The sequence below is a fragment of the Oryzias melastigma genome, unplaced genomic scaffold (assembly GCF_002922805.2).
Source record: "Oryzias melastigma strain HK-1 unplaced genomic scaffold, ASM292280v2 sc00311, whole genome shotgun sequence".
In the NCBI taxonomy this organism is placed as follows: domain Eukaryota; kingdom Metazoa; phylum Chordata; class Actinopteri; order Beloniformes; family Adrianichthyidae; genus Oryzias; species Oryzias melastigma.
Genome location: NW_023416919.1, coordinates 135,883 through 158,091, shown reverse-complemented (window position 1 = coordinate 158,091; position 22,209 = coordinate 135,883). Strand labels below are relative to the sequence as shown.

General features: G+C 38.3%; 1 protein-coding gene and 6 non-coding genes across 7 annotated transcripts; 6 read left to right on the top strand and 1 right to left on the bottom strand.

Moving 5' to 3' along the window:
* Positions 1–299: 299 nt before the first annotated feature.
* Positions 300–2,655, bottom strand: LOC112141442 (E3 ubiquitin/ISG15 ligase TRIM25). Its single transcript, XM_036210932.1, has one exon. The coding sequence runs from the start codon at positions 2,606–2,608 to the stop codon at positions 1,910–1,912; it is 699 nt and encodes a 232-aa protein (XP_036066825.1). The 5' UTR covers positions 2,609–2,655; the 3' UTR covers positions 300–1,909.
* Positions 2,656–19,227: 16,572 nt separating this feature from the next.
* trnas-uga lies at positions 19,228–19,309 on the top strand. Its single transcript has one exon. It is a non-coding gene; the product is annotated as a tRNA-Ser (tRNA).
* Positions 19,310–19,521: 212 nt separating this feature from the next.
* trnas-uga lies at positions 19,522–19,603 on the top strand. The gene has a single exon. It is a non-coding gene; the product is annotated as a tRNA-Ser (tRNA).
* A 467-nt stretch (positions 19,604–20,070) lies between these two features.
* On the top strand, positions 20,071–20,152 carry trnas-uga. The gene has a single exon. It is a non-coding gene; the product is annotated as a tRNA-Ser (tRNA).
* Positions 20,153–20,618: 466 nt separating this feature from the next.
* On the top strand, positions 20,619–20,700 carry trnas-uga. Its single transcript has one exon. It is a non-coding gene; the product is annotated as a tRNA-Ser (tRNA).
* A 466-nt stretch (positions 20,701–21,166) lies between these two features.
* On the top strand, positions 21,167–21,248 carry trnas-uga. The gene has a single exon. It is a non-coding gene; the product is annotated as a tRNA-Ser (tRNA).
* A 463-nt stretch (positions 21,249–21,711) lies between these two features.
* Positions 21,712–21,793, top strand: trnas-uga. The gene has a single exon. It is a non-coding gene; the product is annotated as a tRNA-Ser (tRNA).
* The last annotated feature ends 416 nt before the right edge of the window (positions 21,794–22,209 follow it).

Here is a 22,209-nt window from a genome sequence, read left to right as displayed (position 1 = left end):
ATACAAAGATGAGACGCTCAAACTGATCTCAAACTGATCTCAGGAGACGAGCTTGAGCCACATTTGAGCAACAGATTTTTCCTATGGGAATAGATAAGTGACAATGAGATGATAGTTGAAAATGAAAATAAATTATTGAACCTTTTTCACTGTAACCAATTAATGTAACTGTGACACTAAAATAATTTCAAAGTAATTTGAAAAGCATGGTGCTTAAACAAAACGTCAAATGACCCGCATTTAAGGGTATTAGTCTTTAAAACATTCTCAACTAACATTACTATTTTAAGAAAAAAAGTAGACACATGAAAATATTTTTTTAATAGCGTTTTGTTAAACATTTTCACAGGTAATTCAGTTTTTTAGCTTTAAAATACAACGTCTGTGGTATGTGGAGTTATTTACAAATTATTATTTTAAAGCAACTTCTCAAAAGGTGTACATTTAACAGCAATTGCATTTTAAATAAAAAAAGATTTTTTAAAGTTTTTAAAGTTTTAAAGTTGATACTTTTCATAGTAAATATAAGGAAAGGAAACCACAGAAATATGAATGTCTTGTTTTTATAATTCAAACCATAGCTTCTTTTAGTACATTAACACATATACAAACAAAATGTCACACTTCTTTTATAGTTGCTAAATAATGTAATATGCTAAAAAAAAAATAAAAATACAAAAGATAAATCAAGAAATTCATTGGTAAACAGTGACCTCTTGAGGGAAAACAGATTCTTGCAGCAGATGAACAGAAATTATATTAAGGCAATTGGATATAAGTTGTGCTGAAGCTTAAACAATAAAACAGCCCCATGGCATTGACCGGGTTAGGAAATGAACTCTATTCCCCCTCTGTTTATTGAGAATAGTATTTTCTAGTCAAGTTTGACAAACTCAGCTGTGCTCTGCTGTGGACCAAAAAGCTTCAGTCCAACATGGAGCGGCTGAGTGAATGTGGTCTGGACTCTGTGGAGGAGAGTCATTCTTTCAGAGATGCTGTAGAAGGACAGAACACCTGCTCTGTGATCCAGGTACACTCCTACTCTGGAGGAAGCAGGAGCTCTAATGGAATAGGCAATGTTATTGTGCTCGTATACAAAGCCGCGCTTGAAAATACTTAAAGCCCAAGAAGTTTTATTTTCTCCGAAACTTTTTTTGAATGTGTTTTGGTTCTTGTACAAAAGCACCACGGAAATCCCTCCGAATCCTTTCTTCACCTCCCAATAACAGTGTCCAGACAGACTCTCTCTGCTCAGAACCTGAAACTTGACAGAGAGCCTCTCTGGGTGACTGGAATAACACTGCCTCTCTGCCATGCAAGTTGCTTTTCTGTTGTCCTCTGACAGCAAGATGTAGCTGTTAGCTGTGTTTGGATCCAGAGTGATTTGTTGTGAATATTGCAAGAAGTCGGCTCTAGTCTTTGGCTCTTGAAACACAAAAAGATCCACATGAGTAACTGTCTGGCAGATTTCCTTAAATTCTTCATCCAGAATTTCCTGGAGTTTATTTCTTGCCTGAGGGACAGCACTTTGCCCTCCATTAAAATGCTGAAGTTGAGCAGATTGCACTGGAAGACAGTTGTCAGATTTATTGAGACATCCATACGAGGAGTATTTTCTTACAAAATAGTTGTGATCCTCTGTGAGTGAGAGCTGCTTCAGCTCAGCATCTCTCCTCTTCAGCTCAGTGATCTCCTGCTCCAGCTCCTCCTGAAGATCTTTGACTCGACTCACTTCAGTTTGCTGCTGGGATCTGATCTGCTGCTTCACATCACAGCTTCTTTTCTGGATGAGACGGATCATCTGAGTGAAGATCTTCTCACTGTCCTTCACTGTTTGATCAGCAGAGTGATTGATGGCCTCCACCTCCTGTTGAAGCAGCTTCACCTCTTTCTCTCTGTCCTGGATTCTCTACTGGATTTGTTGTTGACTCTCCTCCAGATCTCTCTGCCTCTCAGTCCTTTCTGCTGCAGCTGAGACTGTGTCGTGTCCTCTATGTTCATCCACAGAGCAGAGATAACAGATACACTTCTGATCAGTACGACAGAACATCTTCATCACCTCATCATGAATGGAGCAGATGTTCTCCTGCAGGTTCTTGGAGGGTTCCACCAGCTTGTGTTTCTTGAATGCAGCTTCATCCAAATGAGGTTGAAGGTGTTTCTCACAGTAAGAGGCCAGACAGATCAAACAGGACTTGATGGCTTTCAGTTTTCTTCCAGAGCAGACATCACAGGACACATCTTCAGGTCCAGCATAGCAGTGATCAGCAGGAGCAGCTTGGACTCCAGTCTTCTTCAGCTGCTCCATTATATTTGCGAACATGATGCTTTTCTCCAGAACAGGTCTCCGTGTGAAGGTCTTCCTACATTGAGGACAGCTGTGGATATTCTCCTCTCCATACCAGAATCCTTGAATACACTTCATGCAGTAGCTGTGTCCACAGGGAATAGTCACCGGATCCTTCAGCAGATCCAGACAGATGGAACAGCTGAAGGTTTCTTGATCCAGATCGACTCCTTTCTCTGTTTTTTCTTGTCTCGTCCTCAGAAAAGTCAACATTTGTTCCAGTTTTCTCTGAAAGATTTCTTTCACCCAAAAGCCATCCATACTTGTTTACCAAGAAGTCAATGAGAAATGAAGCTTATCACATCAGACGTCTGCTACATTCCTTTTATAGCTGCTGATATGTGAAGGGGTGGGGCATTACTGTTCTTTTGAGTTTCTAGAAAGACCCAGATAGAAACCAGTTTAAAACCCCACAATGTCTCAGTTTGGAACAAAAGATAATTTAATTAAGCTGGTCAAAAAGAATTTTCTTTAAAAATAGCTTTTTCATCTTTCTTTAGAGAAAAAAAAACAGCTAAAGATTATTCTGTTTGGAGCATTCTTAAATTTAAAGCATTTTAGTAAATAATAAAGTTTTGATGTTGGATATTTTATGTATATTTTTTCGGCATCAATCCTTAATCCTGTCACATCATCTCAGTCTTCAAATGTTTTGTTTTTTTTAGTTATAGTAAAGTCCATTAAACTGTTTCTTCATCAAACATGTGCAGCAAAGTGATAAAGCTCAGAATGACGTCAATGAGAGTTTTCATGTCATTTATCACAAAATGTGAACATTTAAATTGGCAAGGTTTATGTTCTTGACACAACACAAACATAGGAGTTTTAGACACATTATTGTTTCTTCAGCTTTTTAGAGCATCTCAACCAACCGACTGAGACTGCGTCTGCCTGTTGTGGTTAGAACCCTCTTCCTGGGTGCAGAGCTTCATCCTGGGGCTGCTGTATGACTTAAATGTTGACAACACAGAGAAAAAAAACCCAGGAAAGAAAAAAAATCCCTCCATAGGCAATTCTACTCTTGAAAGGACTTGGCTAAGTGAAGACAACTTGAACTTGAGACAAAACTTAAAGAAGAAAAGCTGAAAAGTGACACTGAGGAACAACAAACTAGCAGAGAAGCAGTTAGGAGTGGAGAAATATAAGCAGTTCAGACCAGGTGAGAGCAATGCAGCAGATGAGGCGTAGAAAGGGGTATGGCAAGTCCAGAGAGTCAAAATACTGCTGGAGGTCTGGCTGTTATGCAAATCATGACACTTTCCCAGTCTCAAGTCTTTGCATTTCTTGGTTTATCGGTTCACACACACAATTCTGATAGAAATAGCGCATCTTCATTTATTACATTGCATGCAGCCACATTTTCCTTGAAGCCAAACCTATTTAAAAGGTTATCATGAAGGCCAGAGGCTGCAGCTCGTCCCCATAGATGGGTCCAATGAGCAGTGTAATGCCTCGCCTATGTTCCTGCAGCAGCATGGTGGCGAGATCATTTAGGAGAACTCTTCATTTTTCCCTGCCCTGTGGGATATTAGCCAAAGGCTGAACTACACCACAATCTGTTTTTCATCAGACACAGGAATAGCTTATTTTTTGCGCTTGCGTGACACTAACTTCTTCTTCTTTATCTCATCTTATCATCAAACGTCTGGAAACAGCAGGAAAAGATGCAATACGTTATCGTTTTTACAACTTTCTAACAGTGGTTGTGCCATTGCAAGGGTGCTGCCGGTGCGTGGACATGCTGTCACCAGTTCTCCCTCTTGCTTTAGGCACCACATAAAGTTGTAAATATTAATAAGTTCATTCAAATATATATTCTCAGAAAATTCTCCACATTTACATGTTTGGGAAATGTGCAACAAAGACTAGAAATTCAGGAAGCTCATTTTATTGAAGGGGAATAAACAACCTTAATATAGCAAAACGTAATTCTTTTTTAGGTGAAAAAAAAAGTTTTTTAAACCAATCTAACATTTTTATATAGTCTACTTTAAAGTATTTCTGGGGATAAACAATTTCCTGGGATCTCCTTCTAGCTCCACAGACTGTAAAAGCTAGTTTTTCCAACTAATCGTTTCGAGAAGTCATTTTGTTTATTTAACAACATACACAGATACTATCTTTTACAGTGTACTAATTTATGCCTATTATCTTTTTTTGAATATCAATTGAATTACTATCTGTATCATTATTGATAAAATAATGCATTGTTATTCTTTTTAGGAATTATTGACGAAGCATTTTCATTAAAAACCCACTTTTATCAACTTTTGATCTATTATAGAAGTGTTTCCAGTTGTCTTTTAATTAAGATTTTGCAGTTTTTAGACAAAATTTTAAAAATTGTGTTGTTTTCTTTGACATAGTTCCTGCAGAGCTGCAGGAGTTCATTCTAAATTCACCTCTGAACTGTGACTGGGACCAAAGGCACAGAGCAATCCCGCCCCCCTTTCCCATCACTCATCTTAAATGAGCAATCTGTTCACACGTTTTAGCTTACAGCCCCTCACACCCCCAGTTGTTCTTAATGTGTTTGTTTGTACTTTTCCTGGTTGATTAGAGACTGAAGCATTTATACGTGTGTTTAAATCCACAGTTGAACCATATCACCATTACTGAGAGCTCTTTGTTTACATGATCTCCCGCTATCTTACAGCCCCTCACGCCTACAAGAAAATGGCGAGCAATATCAGAGCTATCCAGCTATACAGTTTTGATCCAGATGCCAGCTCAGAGGAGAAAAACAAAGACGTTCATGGATCTAGTCTTCTAACACGGAGTTTGTGGCCCACCAAGTGTATTTTCTTCGTAACTTTTGTCATTTATTCTTGATTCAGAAGGATGAAGAAAAACTCTGAATCGCAGTTTTAAGTGTAATTTTTTTTATAGATTAAAAATATGTTTATTAAATGAAGATAAACAGGAACCAGCATTAAAGATTATGCATGTTGGACATTTATATGTAAAAAATTATGTCTCCAACTTTTTACTGCAGGTGGTTCTTCAAAAATAGTTTCAAACATGAAACTACAAGTGAAGCAAAAGAGATGAACTTTTTTTTATAATTTTACTGCGTAAAATATTCCACCTTCACTTTTTCTGCAAACTTCACTCAACAGCCTGCAGGGAAACCATGAGGCAAGAAAACTAAAGGTGTTCCATAGAAAGGAGCGAAGTCATTTTCCTCAGGCGTCAGGAATCAACACAACCAAAGAATCTTCCCAACCCTCATTGAATGAATAATTATTTGATATAAAACACACATAATCACAATCAGGACTGAATTCTGCATTCTCTCCAAATGAATCAATAGTTTACTAAGATTGTGCTTAAAATTTGCATGTTTTTAAACAAAAATTGGGTATGCTTTATATGTTGGATAAGTGATTTTTTTATTCAAGTAATTCTTTCAAGTCTTTATATATTCTCAAGCTTTCTCCTGCTTCCTTGTCTTGTCTGCAGTAGATTTTTCCACTTGTTTCCCCTGCCAGTTTCTTGCTTGGTTTAATCCACCAAGTTCATTCGGAGGTTAAATAAATTTTTAAAATACCTGTGTAAAGGATAATGTTCTACTGAAATACAAATACTAGGGCAAGATTTTCCTCTAGCAGACTAAAAATATCACATAAATATATTCATTTAAGGCCAATGATTTCTAATCGTTGAAGAAATCTGTGTGATGGAAAGTTTAAGGTGAAGTCTGCACAGATAAGAAACTCAACTTGAAGAGAAATGTGGAAAATGTATTTTGTTTGAATCACATGAGCAAATTAATATGTGGCTCTGCAGATTTACAGGATTCTGAAATGAGGAAAACAAGTAAACAAACAAATAAACAAACCCCCTTTTCACTTCAAGGCTGGATTCAAAAAATAGTTCAGAAAATAGCGGAATTTATTTACAAGTACATGGATCGACTCAAAGTATTTTAAGAAATTGACCTGCTAACAGTCAATTACAACATTTACAACATTTACAACATTTTATATTAACATCGGCTTTAAATGTGAATATTCTTCAGAATGAAAACATCAAACCAAAAGATAAACATGAAAACAGAGATATTAGAGATTTATAGAAGTCATAGAAATATTTGGATTTGGAGGTTGCCAGGAGAATGATACATTTCAGACTGCATCATGTGAAAGTTGGTGGAAGAGGAATGATGGTGTGGGCTTGTTGTACAAGAGGTTTGCCCATCAGTTCCAGTGAAAGGAACTTTGAATGCTTCAGGATTCCAAAACATTTTGGATAATTCGATGCTCTTGTGGGAACAGTTTGGAGCGACCCCTTCCTCTTCATACATGACTGTGCGCCAGTGCACAAAGCAAGGTCCATAAAGACATGGAGGACAGAGTCTGGAGGGGATGAACTGGACTGGTCTGCACAGAGAACAGCCTGCACGTAAATTGTGGAAGAATTTAAAGGGAACAAATGACTTTAGTGCTGAGTTGTGACAAAAAACAGCCCCCAGCACCAAACTAAAATGACAAGATAACCAAAAAAAATAAAAAATGAACAGGATAAACGTGGTGTGGCAAAGCACAAACACTTGCTACTATGTGATAATAAGAGGAGCCACTTAGTCTTCTTTAAAGTCATTTTCCCTCATTTTTGGTTGGGCAATAGCGCCCCCAAGTGAACGACATTAATGTTTTTTCTCAACAGTCTTTGGTTCATATCTGAGTGACAGTGAACCAAACTAGACAAAGTTTTGTCAACTATTAACATTCTCTGCCCATTCAAACTGAGTCCACTGGGAACTCTTTGCTGAAAAGACTCTCAGATTAAAGCTAACAAAATCATTTGTGGAGTTCCTCAAGGCTCCATCTCGGAGTCTCTACTAGCAATCTATTCATCAAATAGTTTGAATAATGGAAAGAGGTAAAATAAGTTACTTCTTGAATACTGATATACAACAGAGACTACTGTCCTATTCAAATAATTGATCCTTGATTTTAGTAATTGCTAAAAACAAAACCAAGATGGCTGTTTTGAGAGGAAAAAACAAGTCTGCTCAAAATCTTGTTTTTTATACAAATGCAACTCAGTTTAATTATATCTATTAAATATTAACTGCAATGTTTTATCAGGACCCAGCACTATGAATGCAACAACATCAAACTGATAAAAAATGTGATTACATCTATTTCTGAGTTATGAAAATTAATAATAATCCCTGATAATGATAAATTGTTGTTGTTCAATTAGTTAAAAATGATTCCAGTAAAGCCAAATTATATCCACAATTTGATTTCATAATAATCTTTTTAATATACTAACATATTCATATCTTTTAATTGTAGTTAAATCATAAAAGAACAGGAAAAAACTTCAAAAATATTTATTATAAGTAACTGTGTATTCATATTATGAGGATATTGCCTTATGTTTGATTTATGTTAAATATGTGCTTTAGCTGACCGATGAAGGCTGACACCAACTGATGCTCTTATCCCTCCTCCTGATGTCACAGCTTCAGCAGCCCCCTTGCTGCTTCGTAAAGCTGGCGGCAGTGGGGGAGATCTCAGTCACCGTATGGAGCTTGTTGATGCTGAGCTGCACTCTGACTGTACTTGCGCTTTTGTCTCGCACAAGCTGGAGAAAAGAGTCAGAACAGGAGCGTAAAACTGTCCACTGACTGGAATCAGCGTTCTGGACCTGCAGAGGGAGCATGGAGCTGTCAGACCGTGACATGAAGCCCAAGTCCAAGAGAAGGAGGAGGAGGAGGAGATATAAAGACAAAGGTCAGTCCAGCAGCAGTTCTGTGAGCACACACGGGGGATTGTTGATGCACTTTTCTGCACTCCTTCATTCGCAGGGCTGGCTAACGCAAGTTGATTGGTCTTTAGCAAAAAAGTGCAACTAAAGATTATTTTGAGATGCTGATAATTCATCTGTTTGCAGTGGACACAACTTTTTAGATCCAATTATTTGGGTGTCATTTTGGGTATTTGCTGCAGAAGCGCCTCAGTTTCAGCCCTTCAAAGTGCCATCAGGACCAGCCTGCCCTAAGAATCGGACTGTAGCCAGTAGATGAGCTGCACTGGTCAGATGTTAACTGAAGAAAACTGAATATCAGGACCACATCTGGGCCAAAATGTTCTTCTCTATCACAACTCTTCTTGTTTTAACAATAAAAATACGAGAAAATATACTTTTGAGGCAGAAACTGCATTCTCTGTTACTGACAAAGTTCTAACTTATTTGATTCCTGTCTAATTTTAAATCTCATACTGGAAAGGATGAGAATGTGGTTATAGAAACATATTATTTGTTTTTATTTTTATTAGCATCTTTTAAAGACACAGAATTGGGACTTTTGGACATATTTTCCATCTCAGTGGAAGATTTTCTTTTATTAAATGCTGTCAGAAATGTTTACTTCAAGGTTTGACAAAAGGATATAATTTTCTGCTGTATTTTTATAGAAAAGTCCTAAAAACATGTTACATGCATGTTGAATTTGCCCTAGAATTAGCTCAAATTTAAAGAGTGCAGTGTAAACTCACTAGTTTCATTCAACTAAATTTAGGATAAGTAATGTAAAATGGGGAATATTCTAGCAAGCAAACACTGTAAAAAATGCCTGTTATTTATACAGTAAAATAAAACAAATCGGTAAAACCACAACAGTTAGCAACCTGATAAAAGAAAATGACAGTGTAAGTAACTGGCAACTTCCTTAAAGCCATAAATATTTAAAACTATTGTAATCATGCCAAAATCCCAGCAACTTAAGTTGCAGTTTTTTTTTACCGTAAAAATGAATGTACATCTTTTTTAATTTTGTAGACATACTTTGTAATTTTAATATGATAAATATGATGTTTCTACAATAAAACTATGATACAATTTTCAACAAAAGAAAAATATAGCAATAGAAATGATTTTATCCTAATATAATAAAAAAGGTCACTAAATTATTTATGGGAAATTGTGGCACTCTCAGCTCCCAGTTTCTACAGTTATAAACGAATCTACGTCTTTGCTAATTTTTCAGTGTTACACTGTATTTTTCAAGGGTAAATACATTGCTGTTAACAATAAAAAAATAGAAATATTACCCAAACAGAACAGTAAAGGAAAAAAAAGAAGTAATGTTTTTACCATTACCGTAATATTCACAGTAACACCTCATTGCTTACAGAGAAATTCTGGCAACCACAGCTGCCAGTTTTTTACCGTAAAATTTACAATATTTTTTTTACCGAGTACATGCATGCAAGCATCAGACAACAAACATAACATTATAGGCAGACTTTTTGTAAAATGAATCCATCTAATGAATTATGAATTTTTATGAAGAAGATTTATTTTTATTTTTATCCAAACTCCCCTGGACAATCTGTACATAAAAAGTGGTCCAAGCGTAATGGCTACAGACTAAATAAAAACACATTTATTTGTTCATTTATCTCACGCAAAATAATATGCTCAGCATAATATTAATTTCAATTATAAGTAAGCTTTTACATTTGAATAAAATGTAAAACTTAGCTTCTATTTTGGGTAACAAGGTTTGCAGACCTCCTGAAACCATCCATCCATCCATCCATCCATTTTCTTGACCACCTTGTCCCTTTCGGGGTCGCGGGGCGCCGGAGCCTATCCCGGCTACTGATGGGCGAAGGCGGGGTTCACCCTGGACAGGTCGCCAGTCTGTCGCAGGGCCTCAATCACACACCCATTCACTCTCACATGCACACCTAGGGACAATTTAGAGTCACCAATCAACCTATGAAGCATGTTTTTGGACGGTGGGAGGAAGCCGGAGTCCCCGGTGAAAACCCACGCATGCACGGGGAGAACATGCAAACTCCACACAGAAAGGTCCCAGCCGGGAGTCGAACCGGGGCCTTCTCGCTGTGAGGCGAGAGCGCTAACCACTGCGCCACCGTGCAGCCCCTCCTGAAACCAGTTAACCATAAATACTACACTAACTGATTCCTACAACACCCTGAAAAGCTGTCTTATTTGTTGTAGCTGAAACTTTTAAGCAAGTTCTCTAGATTGTCAGATTATAAATCTTAAAAATAATGAGTAAAAAATAATGAGTATTTGCTCTCATTTTCACTTTGAGTTGTGATTCAGCCAGCTAACCTTGTTCTCCTCCTTTCTGATTCTGAGATGCATCAGTAGATGAGTTGTCCTTTTTTATTTTTCCCTGTTTTATTTATTTAGATGAACAGAGACAAAGAAATCCTCAAAAAATGTGTTTTAAGAAGAATCACTAGTTAACAGAAATACTAGAACACACATATTTTGAATTATCACTGTATATTGTGTAAGATGTTCATTTGGAGCATCATGAAAACAATAACTCTATGTGTTCTGAATCTAAACTGTTTATTGTTGTGTGCTTAAACGTACGGTCCATTCTTGACACAAGTCCAAGTAATCACAATTACAGACGTCAGGGTCAGCCTTAAGGATTAAACGGGCATTGTTCTGGACATGCTAATCCTGGTAAATGCTGCAGATTATTCCATAATGACGGCTCAGCGATTAAATCCAGTGGTTATTCAAAGTGTGCTAAGCTTGTTCTACTCTCATTAATGACCCATCAGCCCTTTTTTAGTACTAAATATGGGGTGAAAGCATGTCCTCTTTGGAAAAGAAAGACCTAGAAAATATGTAATCACTTTGAACTCAAATTCACTGATTCTTTTCGAGAATTCAGCTCATTCTTTTTCAGTGTCAAAACAATTGGCAGCAATTATATGACTTGATTGATCAGTTAACACTTTTAAAGGAGAAGTTGGTTCTAAAATGAAGCTCTGAAATTGGTGTCAACAATTTGAAGGAATTGTTTCTGACTGTATTTGTTTTATAGTTTACTTTGGAAATATTTAAATTGTAATTTTATTGATTAAATCATTTGCGTTATGCAAATATGTTTTTTGCCTTCCTGGTGGTTGAAATTCCCTTTAAGCAAGCAACTTAATTTTATTAGTCAAAAAATTCAAATGATATTGCTGTTTGACCAAAAAAATGTATATATATATATATATATATATGTAAAAAAATCCCTCTCACTCTTTGCATGTGGTTTCTCAATAATACGTTTCAAGCCTGATGACTCCATTATCTCCAGCATTTCAGGTTTGGTATTTTTGTGATACTTTGGGATTTTTGAGATTCTGTTCTTTGGCTAATTGAACCTTGTTTGTTTTCACAAGTAAGTTTAAGGTGGAAGGCACATTACTTTGATTTATTTTTTCGTAGTTTAAAAGCTTCAACAAACCAAACAAATACACTTTTAAAATGAAGTTTGAAACAACTTGCAACCTGCTGCATATCTTAATGGAAAAAGCTGAAGTTTTGGTGGCGTTTGGAAGTAAATATGCAATGAATAAGTCGTGTTTTATACATTTTTGGAACTACGTTAATATGAAATAATGTCTAACCTCTCATGTATTTAGAGTACAGTTATATCAACCAATGGCATTTTTCTGGATTGAGTTTGCTCCACCATCATACGTTCAGGTTCAGGTTAATTAGAGCAATATGTTTGCGATTGCCCCACAGGCTTAAAATCCCAATCTTTGATGGTGTCATCAACTTGTAAAAATTCAAAACTGCTGGCGATGAGACTTGATTAAGCCTTTTTATAAACTAACATAAACTGTGTTCACAATTACATGATTAAATTAGGATTTTCCCCATTTACAGATGACAGGAGGAAGCTGTTGTGAGCATGTAAATCAAAACAAACGGCCATTTGGTGATAGAAATCCCTCCTTTACTCCCTTTTCAGTCGTTAACAGTCATTTGTTGGCTGTAAAGTCTCAGCGGAATGATTTGATTGTCCTGCTTTCAGTGGGGATTATGATTCTCCTGCATGCAGCAAACAGCTGCTGTCTGCTCTGTCAGTTCTTCCCTGTCCTTCTGTGTTTGACCATATCAGCATATATTGGATGCATTTTGGATAAGTGAGCTCCATCGTGCTGTCAAACCCAGTGGGGCATGTCAGCGTGCAATTTCACTGATGGATTCGGCAAACGCCACACTTCTCAGATGCTCTGGTTTTATGAAAACATCTGCAATATGGTTTGTGTGCCCATTTCACTTAATATCAGGGATACTCAGCTGCTATTTTCTCTGCAGCAAAGAGAGACTGACACAAACTAATCACATCATGCATTTAAAATCTGATCAATTATCTTGTCTAACCGAAACTTCAATTTTGGAGAATTTACAAACATAAATTTTAAGAAAATAATACTGGGATCACACATTCAAATGGCTTACACATTTTGAAAAGTAGTTTTAAATCATCTTTAATTATGTTTTTGGGATATAGAATGATGCGTTTAAAAAGTATTTGCAGTTTTAAACATTTTTTTGTATATGTATTCATGTAAAACTAAGGACAGTACATTACACCCCCCTTTCTCAGTAATAAAATAAAGAGATGAATAACAATAACAAAATAAATGGCTATCCTTGTGCTCTAAGCGTGAAACTCAAAAACATTTTCTAGTTTGGTTCTTTGAACATTGAATCAAAAAATCATATATAAACTTTTCAGATTTTATCAAATGAACTATCTTAGGAAGGAGAGGTTACCAGCACATCACTTCCATCAGACGTCTGTACCACTACTGTCCCTACCTTCAACTTGTCACTGGGTGCAACCAGTTTACAAGTTTAGTTTATCAGGAGGCTTTACTGCTCTGCCACGTCTGGTACGATGGAGTTCACTCTTTTGGGGTGGCGCGCACAGGGGAACCGCTGCAGGTGGAGACAGTGGCTCTGAAGGGGCAGCTGAATACTGATCCTCTTTGGCTTCCGGTGTCCCTGCAGGTTCACACCAGGGCTCCTCATTGGGTATGGTGTGGCAGCAGATGTGCTAGTGCGCAGATGTTGTATGTTGCGACGAAACAGCTTGCCTTCGCTGTCCACAATGTAGGAGCGTGGAGCACTGTGTGGCTTAACGACGATAGCTGGGGACCACTTCCTGTTTCCAGGATGTGGTGCCATCCTGACCTCATCTCCGGGTTGCAAATCAGGTCTGATGCTGGCCGCTCTTCTGTCGTGGTAAAGCTTCTGAGTGTCTTTTGTCTTGTCTAGTAAATGTTTCACTTTATGGGAATCGAAGGACATGGGTTTAAGCAGTGCTCGAGCTGCAGGTAAGTTGTTGCGAGGTCTCCTGCCCATTAGCAACTGAGCAGGCGACAGTCCAACAGACTCGAGGGGGTTGTCCGGTAATCCAATAATGCAAGATATTTATCTGTCGCTTTGGTCCACAGTCTTTTAACAGTTTGTACTGCCCTTTCCACCTCACCATTAGAGTGTTTTGTGCTGAATTCAATAGCTTTGGCAAAACTCTTTGAACTCTGCTGATGTATACTGTGGGCCATTATCTGTTCGTAGGATGGCAGGAATGCCATGCCTGCTGAACTGATATTTGATATTGATATTTGATATGATATCTGATATTTTTCGATGGTAGTGCTGCTGAGCTGATCTTTTAGCTTGTCTGCTTCAATGAATTTAGAATAATAGTCCACCAGTATGATGTAATGCTTACCCTCAAACTCAAACAGATCGGAGCCGACTACTTCAAAGGGTAGCTCAGGTGTTTCGGTTGGCATTAGTGGTAGTTTGGGGAGTCGGTTTTGCACTTCAGCACACTTTGGGCAGTTTCTGATCATAATTTCGATCTCGGCGTTCATGCCTGGCCATTATAATACTTCACGTGCACGCTGCTTGCTTTTCACCATTCCCAGGTGCGACTGATGTATGAGGCGAAGCGTGTCTTTTTGCATGGTGGGAGGAACGACGATACGCATACCTTTGTAGATGATGCCATCTGTTACTGATAGTTGACTTCTTGAGTCCCAGTACGGCTGCACAGGCGTAGGCACCTCTCTTCTGTTGTCTGGCCAGCCATGATGAATGATCTGTTGAAGAAGACTCAGTTCATGGTCAGTGCGTGTCTGCAGCTCAGTGTATTTTTCGCTGCTCACGGACAGAAAGTTGATCATGGAAACGCACTCTAGACCTCCTGTCTCTGGTGTTTTGTCGGACAGTTGTGCTCGAGACAGCGTGTCTGGCAGTTCCATATCCTTCCCTCTCCGGTACTTGACTGTAATGTCATACCATTGAAGTCGCAAGCGCATTCTTTGGATGCGCATTGGTGTAGACAACAGCGACTTTTTGTAGATGTCCTCAATTGGCTTGTGGTCATTGAAGACTGTGACATGTTTTCCAAAAATATAATGATGAAACTTGATGCAGGCATGGACAATGGACAGCATTTCCTTTTCTATCTGCGCATATCGGGTCTCTGCATCAGTCATCGATCTTGATGAAAAGGCAACTGGCTGGTCGTCCTGTACCAGCACTGCTCCCAGTCCAGTGCTGCTGGCGTCACAGTATATTTCCACAGGTTTTGACACATCATAGAATTTCAGCACTGGGTGATGAGTACAAACATCCTTGAGCTTCTCAAAGACTTGTTGCTGCGCTGGCTGCCATGCAAATTCCACATCACTTTTTGTAAGTTGTCTGAGTGGAGCGTCAATTTCACTGAGGTTCGGAATAAACTTTGACAGATACGTCACGAAACCTAGGAACCGTCGAACACCTTCCTTGTCTGTAGGAGGTGACATGCATCTAACAGCTTCAGTTTTTGCTGGGTCAGGTTTTAGCCCATCAGCTGTTATTAAATGTCCCACATAAGGCACTGCTGACTGACGAATGTGGCACTTGTTGAAGTTTAACTTCAAGTTGTAACTCGTAGCTCGCTCCACAACCTGGTTTAGGATTTTGTCGTGTTCTGCGAGTGTTGGCGCTGCAATGACGATGTCATCCATTACGCTTGTGGCTCCACCAATGCCCTCGAGCATTTAGTCCATGATGCGTTGGAATATCTCAGGAGCGCATTTGATCCCAAATGGCAGTCTCAACCATCTGTATCTCCCTATGGGTGTGTTGAAGGTTGTTAGAAAAGAAGAAGGTTCATCCAGCTCAATCTGGAGAAAGCCGGACTTTGCGTCTAGGACTGAAAATACCTTTGCATTTGGCATAGTTGACACCACTTCTTCGATTGTGCGCATTGGATAATGCTCTCGCTTTATGGCATTGTTCAGGTCACTGGGATCGATGCAGATTCTGAGCTTGCCTTTGTTAGTGACAACTACCATAGAACTCACCCAGTCGGTTGGTTGGTCGACTTTTGTGATGTAGCCATCTTGCACCATTTCATGTAGTTTTCTCACTGTCTTCGCTCTGAGTGCAACAGGCTGTCTGCGAACAGGATGCACAACAGGTTTGGAATCTGGATCAATCTTGATGGTATATTTACCTGGGAATGTTCCTGTAGTGCGGGTCAGCTCTGGGAAGTTCTTGAGTCCAACAGATGTGACTGGCGTTGTAGCTCCATTTTTCACTGCACCTGCGTTGTTTGAAGTCGCATAATAAGACCAAGGGCCTCTGCTGTAGCGCCACTCAATACATTTTCTTGTGCGATGTCCACAATTTCAAACTGTGCGTTAGTTTGGTGTGCTTTGTATTTAAGCGGGAGATCAACTGATGGAACTGGGTTTATTTTATGGTTGGAATAGGTTTTGAGCACTCTTTTAGAAGTTTTCAGCTCACCTTTGTGGTCGAGGGATTGGTAACAGTTTACCGTGAGTGTGTTACATACATATTCTAAACTGCACCTTCTGAGACAGAATTTCGGTTTCCACTAACCACTTGTCCTCCACCAATGTTGCTATGGGAACTGCATCTGTGGTGAGGTTGATATCCAGAATCTCCTCCTCACACCCATCATTTGTTGACTCCGTGTTTATAGCACTCACCAGGCGACTGCGGCACACTGATGCCCAGTGATTTGGCTTATGGCAGCATGAACAGATTGATCCTCTAGCTGGACATTTCCCTTTACTCCACATATGTCCAGGATCTTTCCCACATTTGGAACAGTTTTTAGTTTTGTTTTGCATGTTTTGTCTTGGTTGTGTGGATTTTTGTTACCACTGGGTGTAAGCCTTTTTACTTTGTGGATTAAACTTTGGTTTGCTTAACACTGCTGAGATCTGTGTGTCCTCCTCTCTCACAATTCTCATCTGCATTTGTGATATTTCAAACTGTTGAGGGATTTCTATAGCTTTAGCTAGTGTTAGGTCTTCACCTTCTTTCTTTCCTGTCTTTCCTGTACACGTTTTTCTCTCACACCAGCTATTATGGCATCCACTAGCATGTCATCAGGGTCACCATACTCACAATCCAGCAGTAGAAGTTTCAAATCTTTCACAAAATGGTCGAAGGTTTCCGTTGCTCCTTGTTTCCTTTGCTTGAAGCGATGCCTCGCGATCCTCTTTTTTTTTCGAGGTCTTATATAAGCAGAAAACTTTTCCAGAACTTTAATGGGATTATCCTTCTCACCATCAGACAACTGGAGTGTTTTGTAGATTTCTCTTCCTTGCTCGCCAAGCCATGTACCAAGCCAGCCCGCCTTCTGTTTGGGCTGCTGCGCGGATAAAGGACCCGCGAACACGAAGCTAACATGGCTGCTAAACCTTTCAAACTCTTGGAATAAATCCGGCGCTTCCCAGTCTTTTCTTGGGTGGTCGAACTGCATCGCCATGACTGCGTGGGTAAATTATAGGGATGTCCCGATCCGATCACATGATCGGAAATCGGGGCCGATCACGTGGTTGGGGACTCGATCGGAATCGGACTCCTTTGTCCGATCAGGATCTGACATTTCATTTATTTTCATTATGATCAGAGCTTTTTATTTCATCTTATCTTTATGGATAAATACTCCACTCCAAGTCTGCATGTCACGAAAAGATCACAAAATGTCATCACCAGAAAACGGGAGCAAGTCAAGCATAAGGCTAACAAAACAAAAGCTAACAAAGCTAGCTAGAAAGCTAACTTCCGGGATCAATAACTCTTTTAAAAATGCTTTAAACTGACAGCAAGTGTCTCTATTGGTTTGTCATAACACAAACAACAACCTCTAAAGGCATTCCAACAGAAAAAGACAGAGTTTTTGTTTCTTTTTAATGTGAAGCTCTTCATGCTGCAGACAGATGGCTACACAGCAGCTGCTAACTGCTACATGCTAGCGCCGTGATATAACGCCTTAGGACCCCAGTTGTCCTTTGATATGACTGTTTGATTTATCTGACAGAGAAATAACAGTTAAGAAAATTAACTACTGTGGTAATAAAACCGAAAATGTGATGTCTTAAGAACTTAAAAAATAAGCACATAATCTTAAAAATATCTAAATAAATACAACTAATAAATTAAAACTAATAATGATATCAGCTCTTCATGAACACTCATCAAATTTTATGCTAAAACAAAATCATCATTTATTTTTAAGAATTTTAAATAAGGAACAGGAATCACATTTGGTAAAAAATGTTCAATAGCTCTAAAGATGTTAAAGCTAAAGTCACTAAACTTTATCACATGACTAATTATCACTTATATAACAAGAAAATTGTATTTTCTTTCCTAGTATATATTTGCTGTATTTTTACTTGTTCATTAAAGCTACTTCACAGAAGTGTTTTATTTAAGTTTTTAATGATAAAAGAAGGTTATTAAAATATAAATGAGGGACAACACTAATCTGTTTGTTTAATTTATTCATGTTTTAAATGTCTTATAAAAGTATCGGATCGGGACTCGGCATCGGCAGATACACAAAATCAAATGACTCGGAATCGGATCGGGCCCCAAAAAACCTGATCGGGACATCCCTAGTAAATTACTGTTCTTGACAGCGTTCTGACACCATGTAATGTATTTAATATTATTTAATAACCGCTAAAGTTTCCAGAGACATTGACGAGGCGGGAGCTTCTTGTGGAGAGTGTGTTTTATTGTAGATGTGACAGCCGTAAAACAGCACTACGGATAGCAGTAGGGACAATTATAAAAGCGATAGCTTAATTCCCCGTACATTACACATAATATCTATTTTCAGGAAGAAAATCCTGAGGGAGAATTTTCAAGCTAAAAATCCTGTGTTTTATTAAAAAACTAGGACACAGTAGCGCGTGCACCTTTGTATGGATTGAAATTATATTTTATCTATGGGTTTTAATTCTGAACCTGGAATCTGTCTGAGATTCTATTTTATGGCTTTTAGTTGTTCACTTGTTCAGACAAGTTCCGACATCTGAGAGCGGCAGTATGACTGTACGTGTTGTAAATAAGTAAATTTAGACCTAGGAATTAGCAAGATGGAATAACATTTCTTACCCGAACACACAAAGACTGTTAAGAGTGTGCTGAACAGGATAGATTTTTATTTTCTCCCAAACTTTTCCAAAGTGGATGCTTACATTTCTCCTGCAGGAAAACACATCTCCAGAGTTACCAGTGCTTATTTTAGGAGACTTCTATGACAGCAGATTGATTTATTGATTGATTGCTCTGGTTTATTTCAAGTATATTTGTGCTACCAGCAGTGACAAGACAACCCACCTCTGCTATGGCAATGTTAAAACTGCATACAGGGCCTATAAAACACCCACTAAGCATTGCTGACCACAGTATTGCCAACCTCTTCAGAGAGAGGATGTGGTAAAGAGACAAGTACGCCTGCATTTGTCAGTTAGCTCATGTTTTCAGCTCAATGTTAAACCAATCTATGGTTGAGCCTTCTATCTCCACCTCCTGCAGATCATCTGTTATCTGTCCTGTTGTAAAATGAACGATCCCAATTTTAATAACAGTTACTCGTTATTGGATATCCTTGTATTCCAATACCTGTTTTATACATTTGACTTATCTCTTCCCATTTATCTTTTGAAAGCTTTTAAACTTTTCCCTTGAGTGAAGATCCGAAAGTGTAGTAAATGTTTCTGGCAAAAACGATGAAGTGCCGTTGTCAATCAGCTGTGATGGCCGAGTCGTTAAGGCGTTGGACTTGAAATCCAATGGGGTTTCCCCGCGCAGGTTCAAATCCTGCTCACAGCGTGTTTCTCTTTTCTAGAAGGGATGGAGTATACATTTAAGAAAAAAAAAATTTTTTTCAAAAAGAGCATTTGGGAAAGTAAATCTACTGGGATAAAATATTGATCTTACGTTGAGTGGATTTTAGTTGTGAACAATGGGTGATTTAAACTTTTCATCAGGTATTTGATTTAAAAATCAGTTTGGCAAAAACGATGAAGTGCCATTGTCAATCAGCTGTGATGGCCGAGTCGTTAAGGCGTTGGACTTGAAATCCAATGGGGTTTCCCCGCGCAGGTTCAAATCCTGCTCACAGCGTGTTTCTCTTTTCTATAAGGGGATTGAGACGGAAAAACCAACCTCAATATTCCACATTTGTAAATGACAGACAAAAACACTGGAACATTTCCCCTTCATCAGAAGAGACACTAAGAAAGATTGGCACTTGTTTGCCCAAAGACTTGTTTAATCCTGAGTATTTTCTACAGTACTAAACCCAGTGTTTTTGGTATGTGGCAAACTCTTTTACTGAGATAATAAATCAGTATCCAGGAAAGCTTCAAGTCTGCCAATAGTTGCTTTGTGTGGTCATAAAGTATACATTTAAGAAAATATATATATATTTTTTTCAAAAAGAGCATTTGGGAAAGTATATCTACTGGGTTAAAATATTGATCTTACGTTGACTGGATTTTAGTTGTGAACAATGGGTGATTTAAACTTTTCATCAGGTATTTGATTTAAAAATCGGTTTGGCAAAAACGATGAAGTGTCATTGTCAATCAGCTGTGATGGCCGAGTCGTTAAGGCGTTGGACTTGAAATCCAATGGGGTTTCCCCGCGCAGGTTCAAATCCTGCTCACAGCGTGTTTCTCTTTTCTATAAGGGGATTGAGACGGAAAAACCAACCTCAATATTCCACATTTGTAAATGACAGACAAAAACACTGGAACATTTCCCCTTCATCAGAAGAGACACTAAGAAAGATTGGCACTTGTTTGCCCAAAGACTTGTTTAATCCTGAGTATTTTCTACAGTACTAAACCCAGTGTTTTTGGTATGTGGCAAACTCTTTTACTGAGATAATAAATCAGTATCAGGGAAAGCTTCAAGTCTGGGCAAAGTTGCTTTGTGTGGTCATAAAGTATACATTTAAGAAAATATATATATATTTTTTCAAAAAGAGCATTTGGGAAAGTATATCTACTGGGCTAAAATATTGATCTTACGTTGAGTGGATTTTAGTTGCGAACAATGGGTGATTTAAACTTTTCATCAGGTATTTGATTTAAAAATCAGTTTGGCAAAAACGATGAAGTGCCATTGTCAATCAGCTGTGATGGCCGAGTCGTTAAGGCGTTGGACTTGAAATCCAATGGGGTTTCCCCGCGCAGGTTCAAATCCTGCTCACAGCGTGTTTCTCTTTTCTATAAGGGGATTGAGACGGAAAAACCAACCTCAATATTCCACATTTGTAAATGACAGACAAAAACACTGGAACATTTCCCCTTCATCAGAAGAGACACTAAGAAAGATTGGCACTTGTTTGCCCAAAGACTTGTTTAATCCTGAGTATTTTCTACAGTACTAAACCCAGTGTTTTTGGTATGTGGCAAACTCTTTTACTGAGATAATAAATCAGTATCAGGGAAAGCTTCAAGTCTGGGCAAAGTTGATTTGTGTGGTCATAAAGTCTACATTTAAGAAAATATATATATTTTTTTTTCAAAAAGAGCATTTGGGAAAGTATATCTACTGGGCTAAAATATTGATCTTTCGTTGACTGGATTTTAGTTGCGAACAATGGGTGATTAAAACTTTCATCAGGTATTTGATTTAAAAATCAGTTTGGCAAAAACGATGAAGTGCCATTGTCAATCAGCTGTGATGGCCGAGTCGTTAAGGCGTTGGACTTGAAATCCAATGGGGTTTCCCCGCGCAGGTTCAAATCCTGCTCACAGCGTGTTTCTCTTTTCTATAAGGGGATTGAGACGGAAAAACCAACCTCAATATTCCACATTTGTAAATGACAGACAAAAACACTGGAACATTTCCCCTTCATCAGAAGAGACACTAAGAAAGATTGGCACTTGTTTGCCCAAAGACTTGTTTAATCCTGAGTATTTTCTACAGTACTAAACCCAGTGTTTTTGGTATGTGGCAAACTCTTTTACTGAGATAATAAATCAGTATCCAGGAAAGCTGCAAGTCTGCCAAAAGTTGCTTTGTGTGGTCATAAAGTATACATTTAAGATTTTTTTTTTTTTTTTCAATAAGAGCATTTGGGAAAGTAAATCTACTGGGCTAAAATATTGATCTTACGTTGAGTGGATTTTAGTTGTGAACAATGGGTGATTTAAACTTTTCATCAGGTATTTGATTTAAAAATCAGTTTGGCAAAAACGATGAAGTGCCATTGTCAGTCAGCTGTGATGGCCGAGTCGTTAAGGCGTTGGACTTGATATCCAATGGGGTTTCCCTGCGCAGGTTCAAATCCTGCTCACAGCGTGTTTCTCTTTTCTAGAAGGGGATGGAGACGGAAAAACCAACCTCAATATTCCACATTTGTAAATGACAGACAAAAACACTGGAACACCTCCCATTCATCAGAGGAGACACTAAGAAAGATTGGCACTTGTTTGCCCAAAGACTTGTTTAATCCTGAGTATTTTCTACAGTACTAAACCCAGTGTTTTTGGTATGTGGCAAACTCTTTTACTGAGATAATAAATCAGTATCCAGGAAAGCTTCAAGTCTGCCAATAGTTGCTTTGTGTGGTCATAAAGTATACATTTAAGAAAATATATATATTTTTTTTATAAAAAGAGCATTTGGGAAAGTATATCTACTGGGCTAAAATATTGATCTTTCGTTGAGTGGATTTTAGTTGTGAACAATGGGTGATTTAAACTTTTCATCAGGTA

What these genes read in the sequence shown, in the direction of transcription:
- LOC112141442 (XM_036210932.1), bottom strand. Translation starts at nt 2,608, where the DNA reads ATGGATGGCTTTTGGGTGAAAGAAATCTTTCAGAGAAAACTGGAACAA.